The sequence below is a fragment of the Corvus hawaiiensis genome, chromosome 2 (assembly GCF_020740725.1).
Source record: "Corvus hawaiiensis isolate bCorHaw1 chromosome 2, bCorHaw1.pri.cur, whole genome shotgun sequence".
In the NCBI taxonomy this organism is placed as follows: Eukaryota; Metazoa; Chordata; class Aves; order Passeriformes; family Corvidae; genus Corvus; species Corvus hawaiiensis.
Genome location: NC_063214.1, coordinates 4,260,799 through 4,280,685, shown reverse-complemented (window position 1 = coordinate 4,280,685; position 19,887 = coordinate 4,260,799). Strand labels below are relative to the sequence as shown.

Below are 19,887 nucleotides of genomic sequence, written 5' to 3'. Positions count from 1 at the left end.
CAAAGGTCTCTGAAGTGACCTAGCCTGTAATCCCTCAAAAGTATATAGGTTGATACAAGTAATTAGCTCAGCCAAATAACTAAATAAATGTCTGTGCAACAAATTCTCCAACTAGGATTTAGCAACTGCAATAAAAATGTTTTTTTAAAACCTTGCTTTGAAATAGAAATTGGGTTCCTTACCTGAACTGAAGAATTCCATAAAAAATAAGGTTAATATCTTGCAGTCTGATGGGAAAAAGATACAACCTAACTAAGAATTCCTCCCTTTTCCTTTTACACTCAAGCATTTGACTCTAGATAAGGACCACAGGAGGGATGGCAATATTTAAAATAACACTAGCACTAACAGTAGGAGTAGAGATACTAAAATTAACAAAATAGGAATTGATGTGCTGCATTCTGATTACTGAGGCTTTTGCTATTGAGCTATAATTTGGAGAGCTTCCTCACAACTGATCTGAACATTATGGGTCTAGAAATCAACATGAAAATGCCAGAACTGTCACCATCTCCACTCTGTAGCATATGTGAAAACCAAAATGTCTTTAAGCTCTTTGGGGTATTTCTATTTCTGCTCTGTGTTTCTGAGAACAAAGATGTTTATCAGTGTCTTCCCCACCTGCATCCATTCTCACAGCATTGTTTCCAGAGCTCCAAGTTGCCCAGCAAGTGATTCCTTTGTAACTCAAGAGTACAGAAAATGGGCTCTGATAATTTTCCAAGCAGATAGGTTTGGCTCTAATAATTCAATTTGCACAGTCACACATAAATTGAATATGCAGAAAGATTCAGAACTTAACAAAGGCATGGATTTGGTGATGGGGAAAGGGACTGCCTTACCATCTCTGTTTCATGAAGTTTTCTGTTTATGTGAAGTATAGCAAAAATATATGATTTCCCTATTTGCACTGGGGTGTTCTCAAGCCTTAGCTCAGTGCTGGGGACTTACTGCTTTCAGGACTTTTGCAGTTGTGGGATTTCATCTTGTTTTTCAACTGCTGACAAGCAGAAGAAAGTATCTGTGAATCAAAACAGAAACTGAGACCTTTGCTGAAAGAAAAACATACCCCAAATTCTGTACCTTAAGCAAAAATCAAATTTATAAAGAGTTTTCTGAAATTACAGCAAATATAATCACAGAATCACAGAATATGCTGAGTCGAAAGGGACCCACAAGGATCCTCCAACTCCTGGCCCTGCACAGGACACCCCAAGAATCACACCCTCTGCCTGAGAGCATTGTCCAAATGCTTACTGAATTTTGTCAGGCTTGGTGCTGTGATCAGTTCCCTGGGGAGTCTGTTCAGTGCCCAATCACCCTCTGGGTGAAAAACATTATTCTAGTATCTAGCAGAAGTTCTGGTGGTTAGGTTTTTTTTTTTCCCCCCAGATTATAAATTACTTATTTCAACTGAATTTAAACCAATTCCTAATTAGCTGATTTCTAACTTAAGTTAGTGCAAACCAAGATCATTACCCAGTAAGTCACGAATAGTAGAAACTTAATTTTGGCAAAACAAAGGTTTTACTGAAGATGCCAGATCTTCCAGAAATGATCTTGTCCAATTTTTCAGGGGATTTCTGAGTAAAATAACAGTTGCTGCCCAGAGTACATCAGTGCAAGGCTTTGACTGATAAAGGTCAGAGGGCATGCAGAAATCTTGGCTTCCCAATCAATGCACAACCCCCTTTCCAACACAGTGACTGTGTGAGGAAGGGTCTCTCCCTCCCCATTTCCCCTGAGGTCTGACATGACATGACAGATCTGTCACCTCCAGGCCTGTGAGAGTGACATCCAGCAGGTTTGCTGTGATGCTGCTTTAACAGTGATTGAAGAGCAAAACTCGATTTGTAAAAGCTTTCACAATTCCTCCATACCCATCAAACACGAGAAAAAAAATCTGTCAGAAGCTGTTCTGTCCCAGAAAGGAGGGAGGGCTGGCACCAGGGCATCAGATGAGGAGAAAAGGCACTGCCATCAGCTGGCAGTGGGCACCAGCAGCCACCCTGGGCAGGCTGCCCAGCCACCTCAACTCAGAGCTGCAACAGGAGCTGGAGCTTGGCCCCTTCATTCAGTTCTAGGCTCAAACTCCTGCTCTTATTGTCTTGCTGTGGCTCTGTGCGACAGCGTGGGGACAACAGGGCTCACTGCTTATTCTCTGACACTGCTGTGCTGGGCTTGGCATGGAGAGACTCAATGTGCTAAAGCAAAAAGCTCACTCTCTCCCAATGGCAGAAATGTCTGTTTCCTAAGCTGGACTTCTAAAACAGCCAAGGTGAAGAGAGATGTGGAATGGCACCGGGCCACAGTTCAGAGAACAAAGCTGGAGCTGGCCAAGTGTTGCCTGTAACAGAATGCAGAATGGGTTGAAAGGTGTCAAACTTTTAAAATTCTTTCTTTCTCTTTCTCTCTCTGCATAAATATGCATACAAGCATGCATATTTTTATATATGTCCATATGTGTGTTTGTGCATATTAAAATGAGGCCTGAACAAGCCTACAGTGAAAAACTGTAATGAATTTATTCTGGCTTTGTCATTGTCTCTCTTAAGCAAAGCACAAAGTTAGGTAAAAGGAAATACTCCCTCTTAAAATGAAAACTTCCCTCCTGCAAAAGCACTTTATGGGACCATGCTGTTTGTTTGCCCATCTTTTTGCTAGTTCTTCACAAACAACTCTGGAGCAAACTGGCAATTTTCAGACAAATTTTAAGTCCAAAAGATCTATTTCTGTAACTTTCATGAGAATCAATATCTGCATGAAGACAGACCCAATAAAAAATGTGTAACTGTAAACAAGTTGTGGCAATTTTCCCCCACATTCCAGCCAAATTACTAGGAAATAGAGGAAACAGCCCCAAGCACAAATGTGAAGGAAATGAAGTTATACCAGTCCTGCTACTGATACTACAAATCATTTAGTCTTAAAAAATAATAATAAATAAATTAAGAATATTTTTACAAAATCATAGACATAATATGTATTAAAAAGAAGCAAAAGGCTGAAATTTGCTAGGCATGACTTTGGATAAAGACTTTAAACATGCCTTGATCTATTTATTTCCTATATTCAAACAGCGATATCACTGGATATGAGAAAATGTAGTTTCTAAAACTTTCTACAAAAGGAAACCAGAACTTATTAAATTAACAAAGTTCAAATTAAAGACTTGTATTTATGAAGGCATGGTACAAGGATAATTAAAATTTCCAGAGAGAAATTAAGTGGAACCAATTTTATTAAGAAGCATCATGTTTTTTAGAATTGAGATGAGAATTCTGTTGCCAGCAAAAAGAAAAAAAAAAAAAAAGAAAAGAAAAAAAAGAGAAAATATTGTGATTTTGACATCAGTCTTTTAAGACATGACTCCAAGCTGATGCCTCACTTCTAAATGACTCCAGAGTAGTTAAATCTCTTTGTTAAAAGCATTCTGGTAAATGGTTACACACAGACCCTCACTGAAAAGGCCACAGCAGAATCTGTGATAGCTTCAGAGTATGTAAAAATCATCTGTTCCTAAACATGTTCTTCCAAAAAATAGTGGTTTATAAAGAACTGCTCAGGCAGATCAGGAGAAACAATATAAGCAGCAAATGCCTGAAACCAACTCTTTTAGACAACAGTTAAACACTTTTAAACTGCAAGATACACTGACTATAAACTGCCCTTTTCTCGTATTCTAATATGATATTAGCAGATTTAATCTAAGTGTAGTTATAAAACCTTAATAATTCTATTAAAAATGTATTTCAAAAAGGTGATTTTGAATGCAGCAAAAGGTGGACTATTGAATTTCAGACAATGCTAATAAGCCAGGCTTTTTCTAAACACAAAGTTTTGTGTTTCTCTAGTGAGCTCATGCCCAGCTCTGTGAGCTTCAGTGAGCTGCACAAGGATTGCAAACTCTGAATTTCAAGGTCTGAAGCTCCCCTGTTCCAGTCCTAACACTGGTGTTCAAGTAGTAGGCAGGTATTACAGAACACCAGAGAAAACAGAGAAGAAAGCTGCCCCTTCAAAGCCCCATCAGAAGCTGTAGCTTTCTATGCAATCCATATAAAGGGCTTTGTTTTTAATTTGTTTTTAATTTTTCAGTTCTTCTGTATCAGTTGGTCTGTCTTTATCTAGTATCTTGCAACATTTGTTCTGCTGCAAGGGAAGTTCTAGTTGTGCAAGAAAAGGTTTCCACATTAACAGGACCTTTTCTCTTGTCATGATACCAGCCTAACACAATTATTTTAACAGTTTACCAAATTTTAACTCTTGCTCTGATGCTCTACAACAAAACTGTAAATTCTTGAAAAAAAATGCTTATGGTGGAATCTTCAAGTTTTGAAAGCATGTATGGTAGGAATATTGGAAAACCCTTAACTGTATAAGCAGAACCACACAGCACAGTGACAAAAATTGATTAAAACTCTCCGAAATAAAGAGGGCTTGCACAGTGACAGATTGAGAGCATACAGCAATTATCTCACTTCATGATAAGCAAATTGGTAGAAGACTCAAAACTGCAAAGGCTACTGAATGTCTGCTGTGCATTCTCTCATGGGTTAAAGCAATTTTTAACTTTCAGGCTGTGGCCTCTAAGAATAAGCAACAAGTGGCAAACTTCCCAGGACAACTGGTACTGGATGGATGGATGGATATATGCATTACAAGTCACTTCAAGGCAGGACAACACCCACACAACACCACCATCAACTTCACAGTGGCAAAACAAATCAAGCAGGAGATCAGAAAAGAAGGGTGGAAAAGTGAGTGCCAAGCAAGCTGCTCAGTAACAAGGAAAACAAAGAGCTCAGTTTAGTATTCTTATTTATGCTTTCACATGTGCACTATGGGAGCTCTATCTTAACTCAAAATAAATGTTTAACTTCAAATACTTATGTCCTTGGTTTGGGAGGCAGACTCCCTTGCATTGATGCAGCACTTGTAGTTGGTTTGGGGTTTTTTATGCTTTTTCACCTGAGGCAAACAGATAAATATTTCATCACTTTATGTACTATCAAGGGCCTTTTCATGCTACTAATAAGGAAGCAACACGTTGCTAGCAAGAACAAGCAACTGATTAGTTGTGAAATAGTCCCACTGATACTGAAACTATCTGGAAATTTAGAAAAAGGAAACTGTTGTCTGGTGAATCCCTGAATGTTGTTGTGTCTACTTTTATATCTGTGCATTCTGGACAGAGAGTAAAATAAATGAGAGACTACTTAAGATTTACAGCTTTACTTGCTTTTTAAGGTCACACTCCCTTAGTGAGTAATTGTTCATCCCGGCACTTGCTGCCACTGAAAGAGTTGATAGCAACTATAATGCTAAGTCAGTAGTGATAGAGATGTATGTCCCCAACCCCCAACAACTTACAGCTGAGGGAGAACAATGTCTCGTGCATCTTTCAATTTTCTCTTACATTTTTAAGCTGGCAAATGCGTTCTGAAGGAAAGTCACCTTCACACACACACAGGTATTGCCACAGTTATACCCATAATTAATGCCCATTTTCACAATCAAACTAATTTTTATCAGTATTTTTTTATTTTTGATATGTCAGATGGCATTGATGCAAAGAAAAAAAATTGTTTTGTGATGGCTTTTCCAATCTGCATCATCACTTTTATTCCAAGCTATCAATTAACATCATGCCTAATTTGTCACAATTTAAAATGAAGCATGTAGCAATGTTTAGAGGCAGAGTCATGACATTTGTGTTTGGCTGAGGCAGTGGTCACTAGCTGTCTCAATTTATCACTTTTAATTTAAACTCCCATGCCAGTGATTTTAATTCTTAAAGCTATGACTGGCATTTATGGATTTCAAAATCAAAGGGAAAATAAGCTCCAGTTAGGAATTCAACCACTCAGATCAATGAAAACTTGTTTTATAACTGAGAGTGCTCCACTGAAATCCCATCTGCCTGACAGAAGGAATTTAATGTTTCAAACAGTTCCTTTCCCACTTTAAACTGAGAGTAACTTTTTATTGCAGCACTAAGCCACTACTTGCTGGACAGATGCAGACTATTGATGTGCTCTCAGGAAATCTTGTGAAGCAAGTAAAGGTGAGTGCATCAACCTAAAGAACCATGCACTAATAACCAAATGTCGATCCCTGAACTGTCTGATTGTTGTTGCTGTTTTCTTTTTAGACAACTATTTCACTGCTGGAAGGTAGCAGCAAAAACTTAAGAGAAATTCCTAAATGGAAGAACACGCATCATATGAATTTATTGTGAAAATCAAGGTCAGTTAAATTTCTGAACCACTTACAAGTTGAATAGTCTGGATTATTTGGTCCAATATCTCACAATTAGCAGGTAATTTGAATTAAAAAAGTTAAATCGATAGGTACATATTTTTAAATTTTATTACTTGCTAAAATATGTACAAAATAAAGACTGAATAGAGACATCCACGTGTCTGTGTATAGTGGTGTCATAAAAATACTCACCCACTCATGTCAGAAAAATAGAGAGTGAAGGAGAGAAACAGAAGTCCACATATTCCACACTACTCTATATTACACAATAAGAAACCATCTCATTCTATGGAAACCGGGAAGTAATTGAAAAATGTTAAAATAGACTTCATTTGGATATTTGGACAGAATGCTTTGTTTCTTCTTCTGTTTTTTAGGTTTGTTTCCTTGACCACAGTTTTCCATCCAGAAAGAGATGCTACAATTTTTTTAGTAATTCATAATCTTTTGGTGAATCATTTTTTTGTTTTAAGATCATGAGCGTCCCCAAACACGGAAGATTCTTCCATATTTTAGCTGTGAAATAGCCAAAAATGATTTGAGGGCAATTCTCTCTCTCATAAGTCTCTCTGTAAATCCCTGAATTTACAGGATTATCTACCCCCACTCTACAACTCTGAGCTGGTTCCCTTCCTAATTTATCATCCAGTAAAGCAGCCAAAAGGAGCCTGCTGCACTCTGTAATAAAATGTCCCATACAGGAAAAAAGCTTCAAGAGAAAAAACCTGCATGGAAAAGCAGTCACCAGAAGTAAAATAATCTCTTGTATTAAAATCTGGAGAATTCATATGACTGCAGAGAAATTCATTATATTCTTGTTTCCTGTTACAAATGCTGTAGTTTTTACAAGGACTATCATATATTGCTATAACTCAGAATAATGGAATCTTTTCATACTTTAAAGTCCGAAGAGTATGCTGTAATAACATTTACCCTTATTAAGTCTTTTTATCTTTAATTATTGCAAAGGTATCTAAAAACCCCCAATAGATAAGCAGGACTTTCTAAGTAGAAAGAACAAAAAAACCCCCAAAAATTTCCATGGAAAATATGAAAATATTTCCACAAAATTATATATTTTTAATAGCAAACAGAAAGATGTTAACATATTAGCCTGTATTTAGTTTTAGTTAGACTAGTGAATCAGTGAAAAACTATTTTTTCCACACGATTTATACATATATTGAATGACTTTTTTTATAATATAGGGATGCACATAGAAACAAAACTACATATAGTATTATGCTTTTTTACCCTTCAAATATATTTAATTATAGAAAAAAATTACAGACTGATATTTTAATTAATCTTCCATCAACTGAGACTAATAGTGACTTGCTCATAAAAAATGACATATATTCCACTCACTCCAATTTTTTGGAAGATGCTAGCATTATTCTCTCTGAAACTGCCTTAGAAAGCTACATTTTTCATGCCTGACAATACAACCATCATCTTAAAAGGAAAACAGATTTTATTCACAGTGCTGCTTAAAAGAGCACAGCTTTATTATGTTTATGAGAATATAAGGATCATCTAGGAAGTTTATCCAGAATGCTACTATAGATATGGAAGACCAGTATCTGCATGGATTTCTTATGCAGCAGCCTTTTAGAATTGTTCATCACCCAGAATTGTGGCTGTAACATCCCTGATGTTTAGCTAGGCATGTCAGGCCCTCTTTACAAACTAGCTGTGCTACAGATCAGTGGTTAACAGAAAATGAAGAATTATAAAAGGAGATCATGAAGTAAATGTGATATTAGATAAGGTGCTCAACAGCTAAATCCATAAAACCCCCCGCAGCTTGGCCCCAGCCCTGCAGAGAAGTGCACTGAGACACTTTGGAATGGGATGGAAAAACCTTACAGTTCATGGTAATGCCTTAGTGGTGTGTTCAGGGCAGGGCTGGAGGTGTTGGGACCCAACTTCCTTTCACACCAGCTCCTATGGGTTGCACCATGAGAAACTGTTCACAGGGCAATTGAGCTTCAAAAATCTCACAAACATTCTTTTGTTTAGCTGAGATGAATCAATCCTTCAGTATTAGTGCGCTCTTGCATGCAGCAAAGGTTTCCATTGCCACTGGCACCACTGAACCTGACTGTTCCAGGAAAAGGTCAGGGAGACGAATGCAGATAAAACCCTGCTCTTCTGTGAGACAGAATTTCCCAGCACAAAAATAATACACATCAGGGAACTATGCTAATGCAACTCTGCAGTCACATACATTCTCCAAAAAGGTAAAGATTTTCATCTTTCATGCTCTCAACTTGCTTCTTTGACCAAAAAAAAATTCACTTCCAATTACAAGCAAGGGTATTTAAAGCTAAATACTGTCAAACACCACATAAGAAAAATGTGATTTTCTCTATTTCCTTTCCCTGAAGATTTCCTATTCTAGTCACAGTTACATTATTTATAAACTGAAATAAATACTTTCCGTAAATTTGCATAGAGGGATGCTGAAATATCAGTTAAAATATTTTTCCCTTTTAGAATAAATCATATCTGTGAATGAAATATCAAAAATTCATCTCATGTCTAGTTAGTAAATGACATTTCTGGCTTGACAGAAAAACGTATGAATTGAGGGAAAAGACAAACTCATATTTTCTCTATTGTTGATAGACTGCAGCTCATCATCCTTGAACTGAATTTCCTCAATCCCAATACTCCCTTACCCTACCCTGTAAATTTGGTTTTTTCAGTCCTCATTGATCTTGAATTACAGGCTAAAAGAAAGAAGTGTTAGAAAATTTTAGGAGAACAATCTAATTTTAAATAATGGAGCTTGGAGTTTAACATTATGTATATAAGAACCAGTTACTGGAATTAGACAATTTGTTTCCCAGATAAATTTGAGCTAATATAATATAATGATAATTCATTTCTAAACTGTAAAATTCGGTATTGGAAACTGGCTGAACAACTTGTCAGTAGTTTACAGGAACATAAAACAGCTGTTTGCCATGTATAAGAAGTTAGAATTTATAAATCATCTAGAACACGCTCATTAATCTCTGAACACTTCAATACAATTATAGATCAAGCTCATGATTTAGAAGCTGTTGCATGCATTATTTAAAATAATATGGAAAATAAAAGTTTAAAAATACAACTTCATATTCAGACAGGATTAGCACAAAGACAAATCTTGCAAATGTAAATTAATTCAAAGAATGGGACTTAATTAACATTGCAGCAATTTATAAGGTTTGCCATTAACTTCAGCAGAAAAGTTGTGACTAATTATCCAGGTACTGTGGATGAAGGCAAAAGAACTAAGCAAGAGTAGAGGAGACAAGAGGAGTGTTCAGGAAACATGAGTAGAGCTGGGACTACCATGCATTTTTATCCAGTGGGACATCTGTAACTGACTGGTAGTGAAACAGCTTTGGGACATTAAATCTGATTTTGCAATTAGAGATTCCTTGTAAATACTTGCTTTAAAACCTCAGTTTTAAAATGCTGGGTGGTTTAATGTAAAAGATGACATTGTTATTTCAAGGAAGAAATACAGTGATGAAATTAGTCCAATTTCCTGAATACATGTGTTTTTAAAAATCATTAAATTTTTTAGGGTTTTTTTTTTCACATCACAAATGATTTTATTACCGTGGCTTGCTCTTTCACTCAGATTTGCCATGGGAATGGTACTGTGTGTCATGTCTGTTCTCCTTTTGGCTATCCTGACTCTACATGTAGACAGCAAAATAAAACACTTGTATGTGATGCAATGTATGCCACTTTAGTGAGTGAAAACAACAAAACCAGAATAGTCTGAACAGCCAGTCCTTCACAGAATTAGTTGCACTTTGCACCAGGTCAAGAAGTATGAAAAAGATTTTCAATGGTTTTATTGAAAAAGTCCACTTTAGAACCTCTAGCCATGTCTTGAATATCTGATAATATCCCTGCTTAAGTGAAGGTTTTAAGAGAAGCCTTAAAAGAAGAGAAACAAAGAAAAATATGTGTATTAAATATGCAAAAATCAGTTCTCACTGGAAACCAAAGATTGCATGCTAGATGCAAATAAGATTTAGCAGATTATGAGTGTGGCTTTTTTCTCCCTTCTCTTGCTCCTGGCTAACCAATGCACCCCTAATCTTGACACTTCTTGCATCTCTCTGCCAGATGAGGATTCAGACTCAAATATGATTTAAGTCTCTCTTCAGCCAGATGTTTTTAAATACAACATGTATTTCTAAATAAAATATTAAGTATGCATACCCTGGCTAACTATAAACTTTTCAGAGGAGCAATCTTTATTATTCATTCATAGGAGCACAGCAGAAATTTTACCACAGTAGGAAAACATTTAAATATGTAACACAGATATGCAGATAGCAAACAGATGTCTCGCATTGTTAGTCTGGGCAGAAAAAGGTAAAAGCATGATATTAGAAATATCTGGAAGCTAACAGAGCTGTAAAATAAACTTCTCAAGCTTAGGTAACTTTGTAAATTTGAGTCTGCTCTCATTCCAAAGTGCACAATTTAATGCCCTTATTGTATATAAATTAAAACTATTTCCAAAATGTGAGCCTAAGGCAAATGCATATGAAAGAGTCAAGAGTTGTTGAGTAAATGCAATGAAGAAACTACTTTTAAGAAGAAAATGAATCAGGCAAACTGCTAACAAACTGCTTATTGCTTTAAAGACCCAAAGCATTATCAGAATTGGTTTGTGATTTCCCTTGTCCTTCGTTTTGAACACACTGCCCAAAGATTTATGTGAAAGTCATGACACGTACAAACGCAATTTGTGTCAGATTGACCAATGAAGTTTAATGTCTTCCTTTACTACACTTGAGCAAAATCACTCCTTTTACCAAGAATGCAACAGAAATCTTCATTTCACATATTGGAAACACCAGTTTCCTTTGGTTTCTTGTTGCTGTTGTTTTTTCTAGTTTGCTTGGTTGGTTTTGTCTTTTAAATGAAATATCTTTCAGAAATTTTTAGGTAACCTTTGAAAACAGAAGGTTCTTGATGTAGCTCTGAAGATTTCCCCGAGTTGGTCAATTAACATTTGTTGCAGAAGTTTCTTATTCACCAGTTTATATCTGAAATATCTTGTTCCCTACCCTGACTGGAATACTCAATAGCGATTCTTCCCACTATATATCATTCACTGTGAGAGGTTCCAGATAACTGAAATGTGCTTAATTATCCTAACATGGTTCTTAGATGAGTTTGGAGATAGCACCAATGAGCTTATTTGACATTCTAGTTAAAATCACCACAGTCAATAAATACACATCTCATTCTTAGGGATTTTAATCACGTGCTGAATGCCCTTCACAGATACTGACTACAATAGGAACAAACAAAATCGAGGCATATTTCTTATCTCAGTGCTATGTGCCTGCCAATTTCTTTGTAATGACTATTTTACATATTTCTCCACAGACGCCCCTTTCACAAATTGAAATAAACTATTATTATTAAATATAAAATTGTTGCAGCACTTGGGCATTGCAATTTAGTGCCTTCAACTTAAATCAGAAATTTACTGAAAATGCATGTCATGGACAAACTGTTAATGGTTATAAATAATGGTTTACTCTACAAAGAAAGAAACTATTATAGAAGCTGAAAGACCACACTGGTAAGTAAATTGTGGGGAAAAAAAATACAGTATTGATTAACCTTTCCCGTTCTCATTCAAACTCTAATTTAATTTTGTTCTCCTCATATTGTACAAGTTAGAGGAACATATCTTAAAAGATATGCATTGGCTGACTCATAGCTAATTCTGGTGTATGGGAAATGAAAGTAAATGCAACCAGGTTGATTTTTGCTGCCTTAAAAAATGACTGGCCATCCATATTTTCCAGCAGAAAAAGAACATATCTGTTAAAAAATTTATAAGCATAAAAAAAATTTCAAGAAATAAATCAAGATTGTTTCAAAAGCCACTTTTCTCCCATGAATACTGTAATCAGGCATATGTGCAAAGAAACATCAGCTGCAAGCATTGTAACTGTACAGAGGTGACCAGCAGATGAAAATCTGTGATTACTAACTATGTTGCACAAAGACCTTGACTCCAAACTCTTAATTCTGGCAGACCTGAGCAAGTCTGAGAACTGAGATGCAGAATTTCTGCCTTGTGGTTTTCTTTCCAATTGAAAATTCTTAATTTATATACACACTGATATAAATATGTATACTCACATCATTAAACACACTGAATATTCATTGCATAATGCTGAATTCCTTTCAAAAATGTATTGTGTAAATGTATTGTTCAGAAGTGACTTAAAATAGAGAGCATGCATCTCGAGCTTTCTTAAAACTGTGATTTTTACTATCTACACATCACATTCAGTATAGATATTTACAGACTGTCCCTAGGCAGTTACCAACAAGTTGATATTGCTCTTCAAATTTTTCATGAAAATAGCATCAGCAGTGCTGATAACAGTGCAGTGTTTGGTGGAACTATCAATGCAGCTGCAGATACCCAGTAAACAAATGCAATAGATTTCTTATTTATTGTCATCTATGAAAATTTCTTTCTTCCATGTGGCCTTGAGCTCTGGAAATGTCTGATGGAAAGTTTGGTTACTGCTTCATAACTGTCTTTTATGTGACCTGCTAGTCCAATAATCAGCCATTAGAAAGTGCTGCTCCTTTAGATAGATTAGCTATTAACATAAACAATTTGGAAGGTGGTTCAAAGGGCTTCATCATGTCATTATCAAAAGAGAAGCCTTCTTGACTTTAAAGGTACAGAGGACAATCTTGTCTAGAGATTTGAGACTCGGGGGAAAAAAAGGAAACTTGACTTTTGATTAGGGTGAAAGTTGGATGCTATTGTGGGAATCAATTTAGGATGAGTGAACAGGGAACTCCCCTGCCACCCCAGTGAGGATCCTCAAACTCTACTGTCACCAGCCAGAATGATTAATCCTAATAAACTGTCCTGGTAGTGTTACTGAGACACAGAATGACAGTCAGATGAGGCTCTTAACCACTTACACCATCTCCACAGTGATTATACTACTATATGCCATTAATTCATGGTGATACAGCCATGTTTATTCCTGGAAGAGACACTGAAATCCTTCCATGTATTCCTCAATTCCCACAGCAGTGAGTAATAAGAGGTTGCTCTTTCTACAGACTATCTCCACGGAACTACAAATATGTCTGAGAAGCCACATGTACTAGAAATTGGCCTTATTTAGAAAAAAGAATCAGATAAAGGCAAGCACTTTCAAACACTGGCAAGATTTTACCATCAGATTAGGAAACATCACTTAGGATTTTACCATCAGATTAGGAAACATGACCTAGGATGTATCTGCCACTGGCTCACGTAAAATAAGATGTATTAGACAACAGAATCCTGACAGATTTTCACTTTCAGACTGAAACTCTCAGCTGTCAACACTAGACAGACACTGAAAAATGAGCCAGGTGTTTAATACGGGTGGGTTAGGGTGTGTGCCCTCAGAGTGAAACCTCTTGCACCTCAGATTCTGCCAGCTGGTAGCAGGTCTTTGATGTCACAGAGACCAGAGTCACCCACAGACTGCAGGACTGAGAAAGGACAAGTCTTTCCAGGATGAAGTGGCAGAAGGAGAACTCCTCCATTGTAAACTTTCCACCGCTTGGGATATGTGTCATACTCCCACTCCTTGTGTAATGTTAAAACCCTCTCTGTTCTAAAGGAATAGAACATATGAATGCACACTGAGTGAATGCATACATGGACTGTTATTTGAAAACAGGAACTACTGTTTTAAGTTCTGTTTTGCTTAATTATTCATTATTTACTACTTTAATTATGCATGAAAATCCTCAAGTACTTCTGAATTTTTTTTAGGCAATGCAGACACTGTGGCATGCTAGGAAAGTTATATAGTGAGATGTCTCTTCCTTCCATTAGTCATAAGAGAAGCATAAATTACAATTCAGCATATAATTCTCTGCTTCTTCACACAAAGATTTAAAGTCGACTGAGCACAATTACTTTGTACTCAGCATATTTACTGCTGTATAAAACTTTCTCTCTCCCATAAAGAAAAGGCATCCAGGCACTTTTCTGAACAACAGCATTGTAGAACATTTTTTGACGAGGCTTTTTGTGAAAACATGTTTTATCTTTCAGTTGTTTACAAATCACTTTAGCTGTGATTTGAGAAAGTACTTAATATGTGCTATGTTCCTCCTTGAGCAGGAACTTTGCTTAAGTGCTTTTCTGAGCAGAATCGTGTTTATCTATCCATTTATCTGAGTTTAAAGTAGGGATTATTCTGGTATCTCAAAACATTTTGAAACAAAGCTACTCAAGAGTAGCATACAGATGACTTCCCTCAGCTCTCCATCTGCAACATTTGTGGTTTTTAACACACCCTGCCCCATCCTGCTTTGCTACACTGGCTGGACAAGGCACAGCACATGCTGTGATTGTACAGGACCATAAATAAATAGATTTTCTTTGCTAACCAGTCAACAGGCAGGCTGTCTTGTCAGTCAGCTGGTGTTTTTAATACAGAAAGCAAACCTCACATAGTTCCACTCTGCTTTTCAACTTGCAGAGCTAACCAAGGGCTTGGTGACTCTTAGGAGTCATTCTTCAGATCTCTGTTGAATCCTTTTCACTGTTATCAAACTTGCGTTGGCTGAGGGGTTTCTTTATGGTGCCTGACAAAGTGACCACAGAAATTTTGTTTCCTTATGAAGCTGAGGGGAAAAAACCAAGCCTACGGATGTCAAATTGTATCAAATTAAAGGAAAAGGTAACAATATTACCAAGTGAATTTTACAAGACTTACTGATATTAAATAGTAATTATTTGTAGTATTTGGTCAGGTCTGGTAATGCTTTAGACATCAAATTACAGAGAATTTTGAGGGATGCAGTTTGCAAAGCCTTTTTAAACTGTTACTTTCCTTTAGACTGCTCCTTGTCACTGTTAAAGCTGAGTACTGCACTTAGTCATGTTGGTACCTGTGACGGCACGAGGAGGCAGTTAAGATTTTAATATTAGTTGTGGTAGGGCTCTGTGCATAAAGATGAGTTTTAATCACTTTTGAATTAGTTCACTTCTCCTGTCAGTAAATATTCCCCCTCTTTGGTGCTCTCAGACTACCCACTTCACTAATGTGGCAGAATACAATTCTTCAGTTGCCGTGGATGCCCACAGAACTCTTCACCGGATTACTTTATTCAGCAAAATGCCGACAGCAACACTCTTCTCCAAAAAGAGAGAAAACCCCCTGAAGAACAAGCTAATAATTTTTCATGTTTAATGATATATCTCTTGATTTCACACAAACCATCCAAAAGGAAAGACCACTAGAGGGAAGTAAATCCAATATGCTCAAAGAAAATAAAATGCCAGCTGCTTTAAATTACTGTAGCTAAGAGAATGGTCTGGATTTGCAACAGCTGAAGGTTTTGGTCTATATTCCTAACAAAGATAAGACAACTGAATATAACAATCTATATCTTTATAAAGAGGCCTTGCACTTCATGCAATATACATACCAAAACCATTAAAACAGTGTGTAGGAAAAGACTGCATATAAAAAAGTAGTATGAACATGGGATAAATATGTTATGCAAGTATAATTTATTATACACCTATATCTTTCACATTACACACACATCAAATGCAAAAAATTTCATTTAAACCAGTATGTTTGGACTTCTGGTAAAGCAGTCATTGAAAAAAATTATATACTTTTGATTTGTTGGCATGTCATATGTTTAATCTTGGATCTTTGTTTTCTATGAATATGCGCACAAACCTGCAGCATCATGCAATAACTACTGTCCATTTCATCAGAATTAAGATTATAAGGAAAGACTGCAACAGTGAGTTTATAATAAAATCTCTGCACTGTTCCAAAGTTTTAATTCTACAGTTTACTTTTCTGAGGTTGGATACCCTAGCTTTTTCCATATCCGTTCTTATTTATGACTAAAAGTAACTCACAAAAAATGTTTATTGCTCTCTCAATACTTTCTATCAACAAAAAACTCCATGAATTTTCTTCCACGCTTCATACAACAGTGTATTTTTTTTTTCTTGTCCTTTTAAATATATAGTCACCATGCTTACCATTTTATACAACTACACAGTCTGTAAGCCTACAGAAATGGTTTTATCTTTATAACTACATTTTATAGATGACTTCATTTCATTTATTACAGTGCTTTCTCCTGCAAAGCTGTCTCTTTATATCCAGATAAACTGACAGATATTCTGAAAATCTGGTCTTAAATTCTCTGAAGCCCTTCCACTAGCATTTTTAGTAATGTAAGAATTATTAAAGGGAATGCAAACAGTCTAGAGTTTACTGTCAGTGTGTCAAAAATTATCAAAACATTGGTCTTTTCCCTGTTTTGAGTAAACTGCAGTGAAAATCTATATCCTTAAACCAGGGACAGACAACAGCAAAAGACATTATTTTTTATAAGCCTACCACTTAAATACATATCACAAGCTGTGTTCACACAGCTGTTATCCACTTCAAAAATGAACTGTATTTCAGGTGACCTCCACCTGGGCAAGCTTGCATTTAATACCATGGAGCAACACACCTAAAAGGAAGTTTACATAAGGCAACTTTCTGGCACCTCACTTTTCCCCTTTAGTGAGAAAGGAAAAGGGAGATGCAGGTTTCCAACATGATATATTGCCTCAGTGCTTCAGGCAGTTCTCAGTGCAAGGCCTATATATCATTAGGCATCTTATATAATTAGCTCTTCTGTTACCATCATGGACAGTGAGTGAGTGGGTTTTGTGCTTCTCCCAATCCATTTTCATGAATATTATTAGTATTACCATCTCTGTCATTATCATCATCATCACCATCACAGCAAGCTGTTAATTTTTGTATGCCCAAAGGCAAACAAGTCATTACTTACTCATCAACAAAACTACTTGTCCCAGATACACAGGTAAGCAGATTTTTGCTAGGCTGTTCAGTGAAAGAACCCAGGGCCTCCCTACAAGTGGAACATAACAGGATCCTCCTGAACATTAGCACTTTTACTAAGCAGAAACAGATTATCAAATGTGTTCTACTCAAAACAGTAGTTCTTCCAGCTCAGTTCCTGTTCTGCATTAAACACTTCAGCTGCAGTTGCAATGTCACTGCACAGCAGGTGAAAAACATTCCTAGAACAAATGTCAGCAAGGGATGATTTTGAAATAACCTTCTTTTCTACAGTTACACAAGCCAGAAGAGAGCAGTGATATATGGATTGCATTGCTGGTAACCTATGATGCTGTTTCCTGGCACAGTAAGTATTTCTAAAGAAGAAAAAGTTGCAGAAATAAACAAAAAATAGAGAGCTCTTTTAGTTTCCCACATTTCTTACAAAGATTCACCTTGGACATGAATTCAAACTGAAATGGGGGCAAGAAAAAACTCAAAACAATAGTGCAAAGTTTACAATTACAGGAATAAAAAAGAATCTATTAGGATAGCTCACCTGAGGAAAGGGCTCATACAGATGCTGAAGTATCTTACAGTGAGGCAGTACTGTATTAATGCTATGAAACACAGATACTAAAGAAAGTGAGTTCACTTTCACTCTGCCTTTGAATTGTGTAATGGATAACCTGTGGTGTTCTACTCTTGCAAAAGCACCAGGCAGACTCCAGTCCTGATGAACCACTAACACAGCTGGTCTCAGATGGCAAAAGCTTGCACTTAATTTTAAACAGAAAGGTATGGGTGTGTGCCCTGTGTAATGGGGTCAAGGGCCAACTGCCAAAAGCATTTAATGCCCTCATCAGCAGAAGATGAAAGTCCTCTGGAAAGCACTTAAAAACATTTAGCAATCTGCAAAACACCCTAACTGGCTGACCCAGACTTCCAGGAAACAAAGGATCCCCACAGTGAGTGCACAGATGACAGGGAGACACAGAGACAGACACGCAGTGCTGGCACTTACCGTCCTGGTCTGTGGTGACTGTGATAGCTGTGAACTGCTTGGGGGAGAAGCTCAGCTCTGACACCCCGTTGGTGGCCTCTATCTCAAAGGTGTAGTTGACGTGCGACACGAAGTCGAGCACCGTCACGGAGGAGTTGATGAGCCCCGTGTGCCTGGGGATGAAGCGGATGCCTCCCCCACAGATCTCGCACTGGCTGGCGTCCGACCCGCACTTCTTACAGATGACGCTGTAGGTGAGGTCCTTTCTTCCTCCAGTGTCACTCGGGGGGCTCCACTCCAGCATCAGAGCTGTTTCATTGATGTTAAAAACCACATTCCTCGGGGCAGAAGGTGGCCCTGCAGAGAAGGAGGGGAAAGCCTGTTAAGCCACTGGTATGTACTCTGGCGAAAAAAATTGCCTTAAGGCAATTATTTGCAACTAGAAGACACAAGAGTTATGTTTCAATAACAGATTCAATGTAAAAATTAAAAGTTATCTAAATACAATCCTTGAAAAAATGCAGGAACATTGGCGACATCATAAGAAGCTGAATAATCTAAATGACTTAGAATTAATTCGGAAAGAATTTAAGGCAACACAAAAATGACCTGATAACACAAATTTTCAATAAATGGCTCTTGATGCTGTGGGATACTGGGGCAGAGCTCAAACCACAAAATTTATATCCTTATTTTATGTCTAGTAATGTAGGATTTTCTGAGACTTAAAATCTTTGACGTTCTATAAGAGACAAATTGATTAATAAATAAATAACAGCTTTGGAATAACAACAAGAGCTAACATTTTTTGTATTAGTTCTGCAGTGCCAGATATTTCTTTCTCTCCTTCACTGCTTATCCCCAGGGATTTCTTTGCTGCTGTTCATTAACAGGGTTAGGTGGCAACAGGCCAAGACTATTAGGCACAAGAGACAGTTTACAAGTTTTCTTTCTTTCCCCCCTGGCATCTCATCAGCATCAGGATAACAGTGAAGACATCACCTTTGCAACTTAAAGGTCTAAAAGGATGACGACGAAGCCGGAGAAAAAGTCCTTCTTTAAGGCTGTGAGGAGGAATGCAAAGACAGTTGCAGCAGGCAGAGTGTGGGGAAGCTCTCACCCAACAAGCAGGTGGTAGAGCTGTCTGTGCACTGCCAGATGAACCACAAGTGACCCCTTTCCAATTTCCCACTCATCGCACAACAGTCAAGGAACGCCCAACAAGTTTTAAGCTGTTTGCTGACTTACTGTGTAGGATCACATGAAGATCACCTGAGGCTTGACATATACATATAAATATATAGAGTGATCTAGTGATCGTCTCCCTGTACTGAGCACTGGTGAGGCACCTTGAGTCCTATGCCCAGTTCTGGGCCCCTCACTTAAAGAAAGGCATTGAGGGGCTGGAGTGTGCCCAGAGAAGGGCAACAAAGCTGAGGAAGAGTCTGGAGCACAAGTCTGATGAGGAGTGGCTGAGGGAGCTGCGGGTGCTTAGCCTGGAGAGAAGGAGGCTCGGGGGGACCTTATCACTCTTCACAACTCCCTGAAAGGAGGGTGCAGCCAGGTGGGGGTCAGGCTCTTCTCCCAGGGAACAAGGGACGGACCAAGGGGAAACGGCCTCAAGCTGTGGCAGAGGAGGTTCAAGTTGGATATCAAGAATTTCTTCACAGAAAGGGTGGCCAGGCATTGGAATTTACTGTCCTCAGGGGTGGTGAAGTC

At 37.5% G+C, this 19,887-nt stretch overlaps 1 protein-coding gene across 7 annotated transcripts in view; it reads right to left on the bottom strand.

The window, feature by feature from the left end:
• The window catches only part of EPHA6 (EPH receptor A6), a 392,563-nt gene that overhangs the window by 181,129 nt on the left and 191,547 nt on the right, over positions 1–19,887 (bottom strand). For all 7 annotated transcript variants that reach the window (XM_048293616.1, XM_048293614.1, XM_048293611.1 and 4 more), the window contains exon 5: positions 18,190–18,525. In XM_048293616.1, coding sequence (XP_048149573.1) covers positions 18,190–18,525 — 336 coding nt within the window. The remainder of the gene's footprint in view (positions 1–18,189; positions 18,526–19,887) is intronic.